The 15,473-nt window shown below is 48.5% G+C and overlaps 1 protein-coding gene across 3 annotated transcripts in view; it reads right to left on the minus strand.

Moving 5' to 3' along the window:
* FLI1 (Fli-1 proto-oncogene, ETS transcription factor) overlaps positions 1 to 15,473 on the minus strand; it is a 106,953-nt gene that overhangs the window by 18,721 nt on the left and 72,759 nt on the right. For all 3 annotated transcript variants that reach the window (XM_029962103.1, XM_029962102.1, XM_029962101.1), the window contains exons 4-6: positions 12,136 to 12,290; positions 8,953 to 9,156; positions 2,330 to 2,398 (exon numbers count right to left, since the gene is read on the minus strand). In XM_029962103.1, the coding sequence (XP_029817963.1) occupies positions 2,330 to 2,398; positions 8,953 to 9,156; positions 12,136 to 12,290 (428 nt within the window). The remainder of the gene's footprint in view (positions 1 to 2,329; positions 2,399 to 8,952; positions 9,157 to 12,135; positions 12,291 to 15,473) is intronic.

A 15,473-nucleotide genomic window follows, 5' to 3' on the forward strand; every position in this document is an offset into this window, starting at 1 on the left:
CCAACTCCTTACCTGTCAGCCTGTCATGTTCTCCTGCCTCTTACCCTGACATCTTATCTCCCCAATAACATTTGGAGCATGAATCAGTGGGTTGAAGTGGGGCAGTTGATCCCACAGAAGATTCAACATTGAAGGAACAACGAGGAAAGGAAGAAACAGGAGAGGAATAGATGGGATTTCAGCATTTCTGTGTAGCTCTTAATTTTTATTTGGCTGCCCCGTGGGTGTGCTCAGTCCTTTATTGCCACAGGATGAAAGTACCATGGGAAGTTCAGAACCCCAGGCTGACAGAAAGCAACCCAACCTCTGCTGGCAGCACTAAAGGGACACCCCGGGGGCCAGTAAAAGTAAAGGGGGAGGAACTCTTCTCTCCTCAAGTTGCTTTCAGCCTGAGTGACTCAAGGCCCAAGTCACGGAGATAAAAGGTTTAAGAAATTCAGAGAAGTGCAATTTTATTCAGAGCATTTCTCTTTAATTGAAAAAAAAAAAACAAATCGTGTTTTTTTCTCTTTATTTTTAGCAACCACCTGGCCTGAGACAGACAGAGCAGAGGGTTGGGGGTGTTTAGGGGGAATTGTGGAGGAGCACGTGTGTGCTTTATTCACCCAGGAGCAGGCCCAGCTCTTATCAGTTCTAAATAGACTGTCAGTGGCAAGGCAGTCCCAGCAGAGCCTGAAGGGCTTTGTCTCTGTAATATCCCAGGTTTTATCAATCAGTGCCTGTCTCAGCAGAGAGAACAGGGAACACACAGCTCAAGTGGATATTTACAGGCTGCACAAAAGGAGCTGTTGGAAAAACCAGCCCTGATGTCGTGTGCAGGGTCCAAGACAGATGTTGGAGATGAAATGCAAGGGGAAAGAAGGGCTGGCTGGGAGAGCAGCAAGTCGAGGAGGGAGCCAGACACTCCATGCAGGAGCTTGTTAAATGTGGGAGCTGTTTGCTGCAGCCTTTCAGGGAAATGGCAGCTTTTGTCTCTCCAACTGCTTAAATAAAAGAACCTCTGCCTTTCCCCACTATTCTTCGAAATGCAAAATTGTGGCTCGACCATGAAGATGAGTTTTCTTGAAAATCATATATGTGTTTATATAAAATATATAAATATCTATTTATGTAATATTTATACACAAATATGTAAAAATAAATATGTCTATAAATATATGTGTGTATAAACACCCATGAGGGTGTTTACATATGAGGTGAGGAGATTGGGCACAGGGGGAGGCTGGTTCTAGGGGGGTTATCTCACAGACACGACACTGCACACTTGTCCCAGAAACTTTTCAAATGAGGAGCTGAACACAGTGCAGGGAACAAGCCCAACGTTCCTGCAGCTGCACAAAGGCAAAGGAAGACCAAGCCCAAGGCTCCCAGTCCTACACAGTGAGTTAAAAACTCCTACAAGTGAGTTATGGAGCACAAGAACAGATTTTTGCTCTTTTTTCACCCTATTTGGCCTTTATCAATTCGACTGGGACTTGTTGTCTTATGTAGGCAGGGGTTGTGCAGCACCACGTGTGTCCCTGCACGTGGCAGTGCATTGGAATGAGATGACCCTTGAGGTCCCTTCCAACTCAACCAGTCTGGGATCCTCTGATCACACCCATCACACCAACTCTCACAACTTTAGCATGACTGAGAATCCAGTTTTTTCCTTAAAAACAAGAAGCTGCAGAAGATAACCTGAGACACCTGCCTGAAGGATACACAACCAACTCAAAAGCCTGAAGGAACCTCCTGAGTGTTAACTTTGAAACTTCCAGGTTTACATCATCAGAATTTCTAACAGATTAAAAAAAAATGGGGTGGTTTGAAAAAAGAAAATCCAAATGTTCCAAAATGGAAGTGTCAGAAAGATTTGTTCTTCCTTGCTGCTTGAAACCAGATTCCTGGGTGGGTTTGGAATACCTGAGTGGCCTTTAGTCAGGAATGGACGTTATGGTGGGAAGATGAACTCAGATAAACTACAAACTCAGAGACAAACAGTGTCTCAGTCCTGGCTGTGCATCTGAGATTTGGAACTGTTTCCCATCAAGAGCAGAAACTATGCCATCAGTTCATCAGCTCAGCAGCACACAGTGTGACAGTGGCAGACACACCTTTTCTGCCACGGTGTTGGCTGGCCCAGCAGAGATGGGATTTCCACCATTGGAATTGGGCTGAAAACTGCCACTTTCTCTATTTATTTAATTATTCTATTGAAATGCTGTGCAGGCAGAGCAGAGCAGAACATTTTCACACCAGGGTTATTATATAAAAGGTCTAGTTTTAACCCAGTCAAAGCCATCATGAGAGCACAGGGAGGCAGGACATTCATATGCAAAACACTGACCTTCTTTGGTGGCAAGACGTGAGGAGGGTTCTGTGTGGGATGGAGTGTTGTAGACCAGCAGTGAGCTACCTATGAGGAAAAGAAAAGGAGTTATTGCAGCTTGAATGTGCTCTTCCATGGGGAACCAGGAAGGCAGGGAGGAAATGCTGCCATTGGGACCCAAAGACCAAATTTTTCAGCCAATTAGGCACATATTTTCTATGGAATTCTTCTAAAAGCTTGGGAGCTGCATGTCCCACACGTGCTGCTGTTTCTCTGCTTGCACAAAATAAAGACATTTGTGTCCTTCACTGAGCACCTTGATGTCCCCTGTTGAAAACTGATATAAAAGCTGAGCTTGTCCAGGCAATTTATCCAGGTATATTATCTATCCCAGTAGAGCCTCCAGAAGTGACTGTGGCACAGATTGTAATGCAGGATAAGGAAGGAGCTTTTTTCTCTCTGGCTGTGATAGAGAAATTTCCTGTTTGAGGAACATACAGTAGAAAAGCCATGAATTGCACTGTCAGGACCTGGCCATTTTTAGAGTGTCACATGCTTGGTTTGGGGCCAGCAGCTGCACAGACCTCACTGGTATTCCAGCATCTCCCATGCCCTGGGGATTTTGAAAGTTTTCTTGGTTCAGAGTGGCCTTTCCATCCAACCCCACTTGACACACAACTATTCAAGAGCAGCACAAAAAAGAACCCATTGGAAGGGTCTCTGTTTTGCACAGTCTGGGGTGGAAATGTTGTTTTCTGAGCATTTTACTTTTGTTCTCCTGGAAACTCTCCTGGAAATAGAGGAAGAGACCCTGTGAGTTCTCAGAAGTCAGCATGTAATGCACATTTCATGGTTGTTCTGGTTATATGTGTTTATATAATCTTCCAAGCTCATCTTTCCTCCAGTTCCTTGGAAAAGTTTCTGCTGCATCAGGCAGTGACATCCCTAACAAGGCAGAGGTCCTTGTTTGTAGGGACTCACGGTGGGAACTGGAGCAGGTACCAATCCTGCTGTGAAAAGTGCTTTTCCAGACCCTTTCTGCTTTTCAGATCCCCCCAGCCCCTGTGCAGTGAGATTCTGTCCCATGGAAGGTGCTCAGTCCTGAACACCACATAACAATCCATGCAGAATCCCAATGTCTGTGCTGGCCTGAGCACCCCAGAGCCTGTGGCAGGGCCAGGAACACCTCTGGGCCCTACAGTACCCGGATTAGGATCTTGGGACTGGGCCCTGCAGTCTCCACATTCCTCTAATCCACATGATCCCAACTAGCCCTGACCTCACTTGCCCCTCAGTGTCCCAGTGTGTCCTGCTTTCCTGTGGGAGCTGAGGATCAGGCTGCCAGAACTGAGAGCCATTGCAGGTGCTGGATCCTCCTGGCCCTCTGCCCTCCATTCCTATGGATTCCTTTCCTTCCCCAAATGCAAACAGAGCCAAGGACAGCATTCACACAGAGGCAGAAGGGGCTGTAAAACAAAGCCTGGAGGGTGGATTCTACCAGGTACTGCAAGATGGGATGCTTCAAAAGGCCAGGACTGATAACACGGTGAAGTGGGAGGTAAAGAGTTCAAAGGGATCCCAAGGGCACCTTGGCTGGGAAAGCTGGGACAGCCAAAGATTGGCTTCAGTATTTAGAGAGGTTTGCTGCCCTTTTGATGCTGCTGGAGGAGTTGGAGCAGCTTTGTCCACAGAACTCATGTTCTCATCCACAGAACTCATATTCTCATGCACAGAACTCGTGTTCTCATGCACAGAATCATGTTCTCATGCACAGAACTCGTGTTCTCATCCACAGAACTCATATTCTCATGCACAGAACTCGTGTTCCCATCCACAGAACTCGTGCACAGAACTCGTCCCATCCACAGAACTCGTGTTCCCATCCACAGAACTCGTGTTCCCATCCACAGAACTCATGTTCTCATGCACAGAACTCATGTTCTCATCCACAGAACTCATGTTCTCATGCACAGAACTCATGTTCTCATGCACAGAACTCGTGTTCCCATCAGGTGGTTTCTGGCTTTGGCATTTCTTTCTTGCATATCTGTGGGGAAACTCCTGCTCACCCCTCTCTGCTTTTCAGGGTATATTAAGGAGTCCTGAGTGCAACCCCCAGCGCAGCCCGGCCCTGCCAGACAGGGCAGTGCTGGGGAATTCGGGAACAGCTTTCCTATGACTGAATAGGCTGCGAATGCCTGGTTGCAGGAGGAGGTGGGGGCGGGGTGATGAATAGCCGCGAACAAGCCGGTGCGATCGACTTTTAGCTACTTTAGGCAAAAAAATGCACCCCAAGCCACTGGAAAGGGCCGGCGCCTCCCCCAGTTTAATTGCTAAAAGTTCTCACCTTTGCCCGGCAGTCTGAGGTTTCTGGTGGGAACACCACAGAAAGGGAAATGTGTTTCCTATTAAGGGTTTCAATGAAGGAGGAAAAGAGAGAAAGGCACAGACAGCTCAGGACAGAGGGAAGCAGACAGACAGAGGCCAGGCTGCTCCCTCACGCACTCCTTGGGCAAAGCTTTGGCTGGGACGAATTTTGGGTTTGTTCTTATTGCCCCTCACTGGGGGTGTGACCTTGGAGATTAGAGTAGATTTTTCTGGTGTTATCAATACAGTCTCCTATAATTAATATTAAACATTTACCTTGTGGTTCCCCCTACCTTTCCCTTTCTTTTATTTCCCTTGCATTAATTACAAAGGAAGGTGGAGAAGGACTGAAAACCAGAGCAGGAGAGGTTTTTCCCTGTAAAACCTTCCCTCTCACGAGGCAGCTCATCCTTCTGAGGTGCAGGAACATCTCAGTTTCACAGTCTTGGGGTCTATTTAATCAAAAAGTCTTTTTTCTCCTCCCTTTCTGAAAGCCCCGTGGCCTTCCCTCCACAGATCCTGGTACAACCCAGGTTCTGCTGCATTTAGCAGGATAGTTTTCTTTGGCATTAATACATGGCTTGAAACCACCAGGCAGATTTCTGCTTCTCACCACAGTCTCATTCTTTTCCCTTCAAGCTCTTTTTATTTGTAGACCCCACACACTGACCCCCATCACCAGGGAGGTGACAGCTCGGGCTTCTTTTGATCTTCATCCCAAACAGAGCATGGAAACATTAAATCTCCCTTCCCACTGGCTGCCTGGAGAAGATTCACCAGGCAGAACGTGTTTGAAAAAGATCAGTCAGCCTGGAATCCCAAGGTGTGCGGGGATAAACAAAGAGAAGGAAAAACAAGGCATGGCTTCCCAATTTTGGAGAGACAACTGGGAGAAACACATAAAGAAAGATGATTGTTTGAGAGGATGGACAGTAAGTTCCCTGAAAAAGCTACTGGGATGCTTTGAGAGGCTCCAAAGAGTGGAGAGTGCTGCAGAACTGGAGCTGGAATCTGAAATCTCCCAAAGATCAGAGCCACCGGAATTCCTGACTCCTTCAATAGCAAAGGAAACAGGAAACAACTGCACCATTCTGATCCAGACCCAAGTGCTGCCTGGAGACTGAAGGTGATTGATATGAGTTTGGTTTAGTCTTGGCTATATTAAGTAGCTCACCTGAACCTTCTATCTCCAAAACTAAGACTGAGCTTTTGTTGTGGTCTTGCAGATGTTACTGGTTTATCTTTTCTATCTGGACTCAGATGTGCCAAAATAAGGTACTTCATAGGCAGCTTTAAGAACGTTTTCACCCTGATCAGGAGGGTAAAATGTTGAAAACCTTCTGAGGAAGCTCATTTTGAAGGACTATCCCTGCCTGGAGAGCAAACACGCTCAGAAAGTTCAGAGCAGCTTTGATTCTTGGAAAACAAACACCAAAGTTGAGGACCCACTGGCCTCACATACCCAGTGTTGCACCTTGAGAGGATGAACACTTTTCAGGAGAGGGACTGGGCAGAGGTAATTGAGCCAGTGGGTTTGCAACCCCCCCAAATTCTCCTGTGTTTGTTGCCATCACATATGCCTCACCCTGAGCAGGAGCAGAGCTGGGTGTCTCTGGAGCAACCAACCTTCCAGAGGGGGAAAAGTGATGAAAAAGCAGCCCATCTCCCCATGGCACTGAGCTCAGAGCTCGGCACTAAACATCCGCTGGAAGCCAGGCTGGAAAAACAATCAGGTCCTTTGGAAGGCGTTACTCCGGGAGGGAGTTACCAGCGATCCCCAACCCAGCCTGTCCTTAGCCTGGGAACAGCTGCAGGGAAAGGAATGCTCCTGGAGGCTGCCCCAGGCACACGGGAGCTGCTTTAGCAAGGACAGCACTCCATGATGTCTGAGCACAGAGAGATCTCTAATCAGAAAAGCTGGGCATGCACTGGGATTGAACCCTCCTTTCCAGGTGAAAAGGGAATAAAGGATTTGCCCGAATCCAGCAAAGCTGCTGGGGTTTTGCACTGGCTCAAGAGCACAGAAATCACTGTAGGTACTCCCCTGGCAGGATGTTATGTTTTATGATCATTGTTGCAGCAAATGCAGCAGGGCTCCCTCGAGCCCTCGTGGGAGACAGGAGGCACAGTCCTGCTCCACAGGCTTCCCATGTCCATGGATGAGACCAATGGGAGGCAGGAGGACTGGGCCCATTTTGCAGAAAGTAAAACAGGCCCAGAGGAACCGAGGCAGAAGATTATTCCTCCTCATTTCAGGCATTTAAAGCAAGATGTGAACCAGGAGACTGTTTTCCTGAACATCACCGTGCCCTGAGGCTTCTGTTCTGTCAGTGGAGACCAGAGTGTGACCAGAGTTCAGGCATCTAAAGCTTGGTGGGATCAACTGGGAATTTGTTCCTGAGCAAATGGGCAGCAGCAGATGGGAAAGGTGGCCACTGAATCCAGGTCTTCAGGCTTATGCCATGAGATCAACAATGTGATTGCCCTGATCCTGACTCTGAACACCCCAAATGTCAGGACAGCAGGCACTGGAGATGCCGTGTGGAGTTAAAGAAAGAGAGGAATCCAACTCCTCTGCCAAGCCTTTCAAATTCAACCTGGTGAATTTGAGCCTGATCAAAACCCACACAGCTCTCTCTCCCTGTCCATTCTCCAGCCTTAGCAATAAGGCAATTCAAGTGTCTCACTTGAGGATTTATCCTTTGGGAATTTAGACACGTTTCTGGTTACAAAGAACCTGATTTGCCCAAAGTCAGCAGGTTTGCCCCAAGCAGCTCTGCCTTCACAGCACTGCCTTCCCTGTCCCAGAAAAGTGTGTAATCCTGTGTGCAAACCTGCCTTCCAAAGTGTCCTGTGACCCAGCAGCTCTTTGCTGATGAAACAGGATGGAATCCACCAATTCTTTTGGATGGGAAATTACTTTATTGTGAAGCCACAAGGGACAAAAACTGTTCAAATCCAACAGCTTTTATTTGTTGTGAATCATTTCCTTGGCTCAGCTTCTCAAAAAAAAAAAATAAAGGTGGGGCTTACAGAGGCACCCATCTGTGATCTAACTCTAGTGCCACTGTAATCTCTAAAGCTCCCACTGATTTTAGGCAGGGAGAGACCAGCACTGCACAGCTTTGAAGGAACACCCTCAATAAATGCTGTCATCCTTGCCTGCACTGGCCAGAGGAGACATCTTCAGCTACCTTTCCATCACAATTTGATTCTCTAGTGGAGAAAATGGACTTTTTTCTTTCTCTTCCTGTGCTCCCACCTTGACTTATGGCACCTTCTCCTGATTTTTGAGTCCTTAAATAATCATACTGCTACAAAAGCTGTTTCACTTAAAAAAACCCTGGAGCATGTGGGGCTCAGCTCCAGTTCTCTGGCCTCATCCCAGCACAGTCATCCCTAGCACACCTTTGTGAGGGAAGGAGATGCTTTTGGCTCCCTTAGTAGATGAAGGGGAGACATTTGGAAGCTGTGGACATGCTGATGGTTGCACAGAAATATTGGAATCTGAGTTTGAAACTAAGACTCCCTCGAGAGCCTGTGCCATCCATAAGGGGGACATTCTTGTTTGGGTTGCTGAGATAATGGTGTTCCAGAAGTAGCTCAGCAGACTGCTCACAGCTCCTGGTTTGCAGCAAAAAGGACTGTTGGGTCCATCCCAGGCTCTACTGTGGGACAGAGAGGAGCAATAAAGAGCTTCCACAGGCTTTTTGTGAGTTTTGGGTCATTTGCATGGTGTCTGCTTCAGCACCTTTACATCTGGGGAGTCACTCTTGGATTTTTCTCCTCTTTCCAACCAACCTGGGCCTCCAGGAACACGGGAAATCTCCAGCTCAGGCCAGTTGTGGGTCCTGTTTTGAAGAAGTTTCACCAGAAGCCTGAGGGAAAGGGCACAGCCCTCCAGATGCAAATTTGGGGATAATTTGCCTGTGCCACATCAGTTAATGATGGGTTTGATCTCTACAGCAAATATATGTATTTATATCACGTAGCCACAGATGTTTTTATAATCTGTAGGACTATCTGATCTCATTGTCCTGCTCAGTTCTTCACCTCCCTGGTAGCACCAGGAACTCCATCTGAGTTAATCTGAGCTTTCCAACCCACTTTTTATTCCTTGTTTCCATGTTTGCTGTCTCTGCCTGTGTTTCTCTTTTCATTTTCCCTCCCCTTCTCTACTCATCATCCTGCAGGAAGATCCCTAGAAGTGCAACACCCACTTCAGCTCCTCCTCCCAGTGTGTCAGGGCAGGGCTGAGCCAGGGCAATACTCACTTTCCCTGAGGTAACTGAGGTGAGACAGCAGAACTTCTGTGTTGTAGAGGGAGGTGGTTCTGAGGAAGTCATCCTTGTTCATCTTGCAGAGCTCTTTGCCATCCATGTTCTGGAAGATGGTGGTGTCGATCTCCATCAATCCGTACTCCTTGATAGCCCATTCCAGCCACTGGCGCACGTGGTCCTGGGTCCAGAGGGTGGGATCTGCCAGGGAAGCACAAGGGGTGGTTACACACGAGCCTCCAGCACTCACTGCAGCCCAGTCAAAGCATTAACCACTGCTCCCACAGCCAAACACATGGAATTTGCTGATCCTGACGTGTTTTGGAAGATGAGCAAGCTCTGTGCTTGATACACTGTCAGGTCACTGCACTGCCTCCCACCTGCCCAGATCTTATTCCTCTGCTTGGGAACAACACTGGTGACATTGGACTAGGACTTTTCCCCTGGAAAAAAGCTTCCCAAAGGCAACTCATCCCTTTGAGAGGGGATGCCTGTCCCAGCAGTGGCTCTGCAGTGACATCAGGGCTCTGCAGTCCCACCATCCCTCACAAGTGCACCAGGAGGTCCCCAGAGCTGACATTTGAAAGGAGGATGGGGGGATTTATGGTCAGCAAAGGGACTCTGAAAAAACCCTCTTATTGCTTAAGCAGAGCAGGCTGCCATGGCTGTGAGTCACAGGCTTCACCCTGCTGACAGGAACACAATTCCACCTCCTGGAAAAGCCTCCAGCTCTCGGAGGGCAATGTGGATTCTATCCCGTCTCCTGCATCATTAGGGACTGTCAGCAGAGCCCCAGCTGGGGAATCTTTATTGCTGGTGGTGACGTAGGAGAGAGATTGAACCCGGCTGGAGACTCAGAGCCCATGGGGAGGGAGTTAAAAAAAGAAATCAGCCTTTGAGTTTTGCAAAGAGCCTGAGCTCAGAAGGCCCCAGCAAGGCTTGTGCCACGATACCATTTCACAGAGTCATTGCAGAGCATATCTGCCTTCTCAGATGTTTCCTGTGCTGCTGCTCCCCACGAAGCCCATTTCAAAATTTAAGCTGCAAATTCATGTTCTGTTGCAGCTGGAGAGGATTACAAAGTGAAGTTGAAACTTTGGAGATGTTTGGTGTGTCATTAACAGCTGGGCCAATGCTCCAAGACAAACCTCAAACGCCTCAGGTCCCGAGGAGCAGAGAATGTGGCTCAGAAGGACACAGGGTGTGCTCTGGGCAGGGACAAGAAATGCCTCTGCCACAGATTTATAAAATAACTTTATCAAATAATTCCTTGGGCCAGGGCTGTAAACTGTGTGTGCTCAGGGTGTGGGATCCCTGGGCACACAGGGTCAGGCAGTGCCTCTGCCTGGTGCGTTCCTGGGCACTCCAGTTCCAGAATAACAGCATGAAATGGAGAAATGGGACCATGGAACACTGAGCTGATAACTGTGACATTTCCCCACTGAGGCTCCAGTAAACCTGGGTTGCTTACAGCTCAATTCTAAACATGGAATTTAAAACTCTCTACCTTTGCAAGTCTGCTTTGGGAACGACACATGGATTTCCTTCATGTCTTGGCAAAGTTAATTTAAATTCTGCTTTCGAAGCACTGGCAAAAGGCTGCAAATTTTACAATGGAAGTATTCAAGGGAGGATTCTTTTTTTTTTTTTTAATTGAAAGACTTATTTGTCTTGAGTTTTGCAAAAACACACAACATCTAGAGGGCAGAGTGAATTTGTGGCCTCCCTTTAAACACTGTAAAAGACATTGAATGGTCTCTGAAAAACTGCCTTCTTGAAACATGGCTTGGAGTTTGTTATTACTACTATTGTAAGACTAATGTGACATTATTCTTGCTTATCTTCACCCTAATGCACTATAAATCTCAATTCTGGATTATATTAAAATTTCCAAATGCCTTTCTTGGATGAGTCTTCTCATGTCCTGCAGCCAGAGGTCTGGGATGATGTTCACTATTGTCTTCCAAAGTCTGGTAAATCACTGCTATTTCACAAGTTTCTCAAGGCTTTGAGTTGTGGATGCTCACCATGGGGAGAAAAAGTCCCTTCCTTTGCTTCCCTTCTAAGAGAAGATTTGAAACCTTTTCTTCCACCGAGGGCACTAAAATTTCCCCTCTTTCAACAATGCTAAACTTTAGCTCACCCTTGGTGTTTTTAAACATGCCTAAACAGCATGGTGGGGAGCAGGATGGATGCTGAGCACCTTTGATAACACAAGGACTGGTTGGGCAGTGCTGACACTGCAAATGGCCCCGGGGCTGTCCCCAAACAGCTCAGCCAGTCCGTCAGAGCAGGGCCCAAGGACAGCTTCCACGGGGCTTGGAGATTTGCTGTCAGCCTTTTACTGGCTCTTCCTTTTCATCCTAAATGGCAACCAAATGCTTGAGAATTGTCATCTGTTCATGGCCAAGCCATGGGCAGAGAGCAGAGCTGAATTCCACGAGAGCATTTCGTCCTGCCAGCAGTTTGTCTGCTGGGTTGGGCACAACCTCAGGGCAACCCTCCCTGCCCTGGGTGAAACCCTCCAAATCAGAGCAAGTTCTGGGACAGAAACTGGGCCAGCACTTGGCTCCTTGGCTGGAAAGTTCCTGGGCTTGCCTGTTTGTATGGCTGGTGTTTGTAAACTTTGCAGGGCAAAAGGCTCCTCATTCCAGGTTCAGCCTTCACCGGTTGCCTCCCCAGCAGCTCACCCTTGACTATCCAAATGCATCCAATGCATCCTGCCAATTCCAGAGAGCAGATGTGGATATCAAATGCAAACAGAGCTGGACAGGAATGTTTCTGTGTTACAGTTTTTGGAAGGATAATGCAGTTCCTGCAAAATATAATTTTTCTGGGTTTCTACTTCTAACAAAAAAATGAAAACAAAATAGCTCATTTTGAGTCAATCAATATGACATGAAAGTGCATCTGGATGCTGGGAGCATCATGGGAGTTATGATTTGGACCCACTTCATGCTTAGTCTTGCCTATGAACTGTGCTCTTTAATCATCCTCTGTGTGTCCCAGGAAGCAGATTCTCCTCTGACACATGACGGGAGATGGATTTGGTTCAACACACCAAAACAACTCTTCATTCCAGGGGAAAAAAATGGAGGGAAAAAAAAAAAGAAGCAGCACTAATTGTCTGCTTGTCCTGATTCAGTGCAAGCAGCCAGGACCCAAAGGGGTTGGTGGTACCTGCTGGGACGATGACTCTCCTCTCGTTGGTGGTCATGTTGGGGGGAGGCCCGTTCTTCTCATCCATGTAGGTGCTGTAGCTCATGGGGTTGGACTCTGTCCCTGCTCCCACGAGCTTGCCACATTTGTTCACGCTGCAGTCCACGGGGGACTCCCTGGAAAGGGAAAGGAAAGAGCTGAGTCACCATCACTGTGCCCTGCCAGCCCTGCAGGGGTTTGGGTTACACACATGGCAATGACCCCGGAGGTGGAACGTTAACAGGAGTTTCTTGTGTGTGAGAGAGGCCATTCCTGACCTGTCCCAGGATCTATAGGGTGGGAGAGGCCATTCCTGACCTGTCCCAGGATCTATAGGGTGGGAGAGGCTATTCCTGACCTGTCCCAGGATCTATAGGGTGGGAGAGGCCATTCCTGACCTGTCCCAGGATCTATAGGGTAGAAGAGGCCATTCCTGACCTGTCCCAGGATCTATAGGGTGGGAGAGGCCATTCCTGACCTGTCCCAGGATCTATAGGGTAGAAGAGGCCATTCCTGACCTGTCCCAGGATCTATAGGGTGGGAGAGGCCATTCCTAACCTGTCATGGGATCTACAGGGTGATCTATGAACGACAAGTCTCACTGGGGGATCTCTGATAATGAAACCAGTTGGAGGAGAGAGATCTGCAGAATCCAAGAGGAATGACTTCCAGACAAGGCAGTGGTTGCTTGCAGGCCATACTCAATACCTCTGGAATACTGAAATTCCCAAACTGCATAAAGAGCACAAGCCTGTCACATGGGCCTGTTGGTCACACCTCCACTGCCCTCCATCCTTTGTTGCTCAGTGCATTTTAGCAACCCTGCAGGTACAGCTGGGTGCTCCTGGGAGCCCTTTGGGGCTCTTCCAGGTGTTAAAACAACCTTCCTGTTCCGTGGAGCCTGTCCCCTGACAGACACTGCCCATCCCATGTCCTGAGGCACTTCTGCAGAGCTCTGCATGGACACAGGGACACTGCCTTCGTGGCATTAACATGGAACTCAAGATACCAACCAAAGGGACAGGGGAGTCACAGCACAATACTCAATATTAGCAGGAAGAGCCTTATTTCCACAGGGCTGAACACAACTGATCTTGTCTGTTCTTAGTCTGAGCTCAAGGAGTGTTTGGACAAGGCTCTCAGCACACAGAACACTCCTGTTCTGTGCAGGGCCAGGAGTTGGACTCGATGATCCTGATGGATCCCTTCCAAACCAGGAGATTCCATGATTCTGGGGTTCTATGATTCTATGATTCTGCCATTCTGGGATTCTGGGATTCTGGGTTTCTCTCATTCTGGGATTTTGTGATTCTATGATTCTGGGATTCTAGTGTTCTATGATTCTGTGATTCTCTGACTCTCTGATTCTGGGATTCTGGAATTCCGGGATTCTGGGATTCTGTGATTTTGTGATTTTATTGTTCTGGGATTCTGTGATTCTATGATTCCGGGATTCTGTAATTCTATGATTCTGTGATTCTATAATTCTGGGATTCTAGTATTCTGTGGTTCTATGATTCTGTGCTTAACAGTGCCCCAGTCCTGGAGAGGAAATCTGGAAATCTTGGGTGCCTTTGGCTCGAGTCAGGAACTCCAGAGCACAGCAATGGTTTGGGAAAGAGGCTCCAGCCCCAGTTTGACTTGGAGGTGATGGGGTGATGTGGAGGGAACATTCAGCAGCTCAGGTGGCTCTGTGCTGAGCCCTGGCCTGCCTGCAGAGCCTTGGCAAGTCTGTGGGTTGCTCTGGGACAATTGTGAGCCTCCAACCACAGATGGGAGCACGGATTGTGTTTTTATCCAGCTGTAATAGTAATTCACACTTTTAGTCACTTCAAACACCAGCCCAGAGCCTGCCACACACACAGAGAACATCCCAGCTCTGAGGAACCTCCCAGGGAAGGGCACATTATTGCCCTCACCTTCCCAAGGGTGAATTCGTGCCCAATCTCTTCACAAAGCAATCCCAGAGCCCACATCCAGGGCAGTTCAGGCCACGGGTTTAATCCCACAGCCATCCTCCTTCTCTGCCAGAAGCCAAGTGGTTTGGGAGGAAACCTTTTGCTGCAGGGTAAGAACTATGACAGTGCAGCAAATCCCACCCTCTGAGTTCAGTTGGCAAGGCTTCCCAGTCAGGACACTAAACAAATTTGTCTCTCAACCTGAACTGGGGGGGGGAGGGAGAAATTACTGAGCTTTGGTTATCGTGGCTGGGAGATAAATGCTCCACCGAGATATTCTGAGGCAGATGGTAATTTTTTCCTCATGTCTTACTAAGAGAATGTTGCTTGAAAATGGAAATAAGATGTATAAGTTACACATGTTCGAATTTAAGGTTTTACTATTTCGCCTACTGTTTTTCCAGGCAGGGAACCAAAATCTGCCTTCGGAGAGGGAACTGCTGAAGGTTTAATGTCCCCGTGGCAGTGAGGAGAGGCTGAGCAACTGCAGGGCCACGGGTTTTCATGGGGAATGTGCTCATGGCTCAGACTCTGCTGAAATGCTCTGTGTCAGGTGTTAAATGCTGCCTATGCTGGCAGAGAAAAAGCCCCGAGGCAGCACAAAGGATCTGATTCTCTGCTGAGGAACGGCCTGTCCTGGGAAGACTCGGGAGAGCATCCATGTTCCAGGGTGTCAGACTGGCCCTGGGAGGGGACCAACCTCCTCCTGCCCTGCCTGGGGCCCAGCAGCTGGTGTGGGTGGGGTGGGCAGCCCAGGGCTGGGGCAGAGCTGGACACACAGCCCCACGTGTGGATTCCCACCTGCCTTTGGGATGAATTCTCCCTCCTTCAGGCACCACAGTTCCCTGCTTTCAGCACATCCCAGGGGCTCCCTTCTGCCTCAGGTCCTTCTGCAGGGGTCACCCTCACTGCCCTTCTCTGGGTTAAAATTATCCAGGAAAAATAACCCCTGCAGCTGAGACACACACTATTTATGGTGAAATAATAACATGGGTAATGCTCATACAGACCCCTAGGATACTGTTCCACCATAGACCCCACCTGCAGTACTGTGTCCAACTCAGGCTCCCCCAATATTAGTAGGACGTGGAGCTGTTGGAGTAAATCCAAGGGCTGGAGCCCCTCTGCTCTGGAGCCAGGCTGGGAGAGCTGGGGGGGTTCACCTGGAGGAGAGAAGGTTCCAGGGAGACCTGAGAGCCCCTTCTAGGGCCTAAAGGGGCTCTCAGAGAGGAGCTTTGGACAAGGGATGGAGGGACAGGACACAGGGAATGGCTTTCCACTGCCAGAGGGCAGGGTTGGATGGGATATTGGGAAGGAATTCCTGGCTGGGAGGGTGGGGAGGCCCTGGCACAGGTTGCCCAG

The sequence above is a fragment of the Manacus vitellinus genome, unplaced genomic scaffold, assembly GCF_001715985.3.
Source record: "Manacus vitellinus isolate BGI_N305 unplaced genomic scaffold, ASM171598v3 scaffold_41_pilon, whole genome shotgun sequence".
In the NCBI taxonomy this organism is placed as follows: domain Eukaryota; kingdom Metazoa; phylum Chordata; class Aves; order Passeriformes; family Pipridae; genus Manacus; species Manacus vitellinus.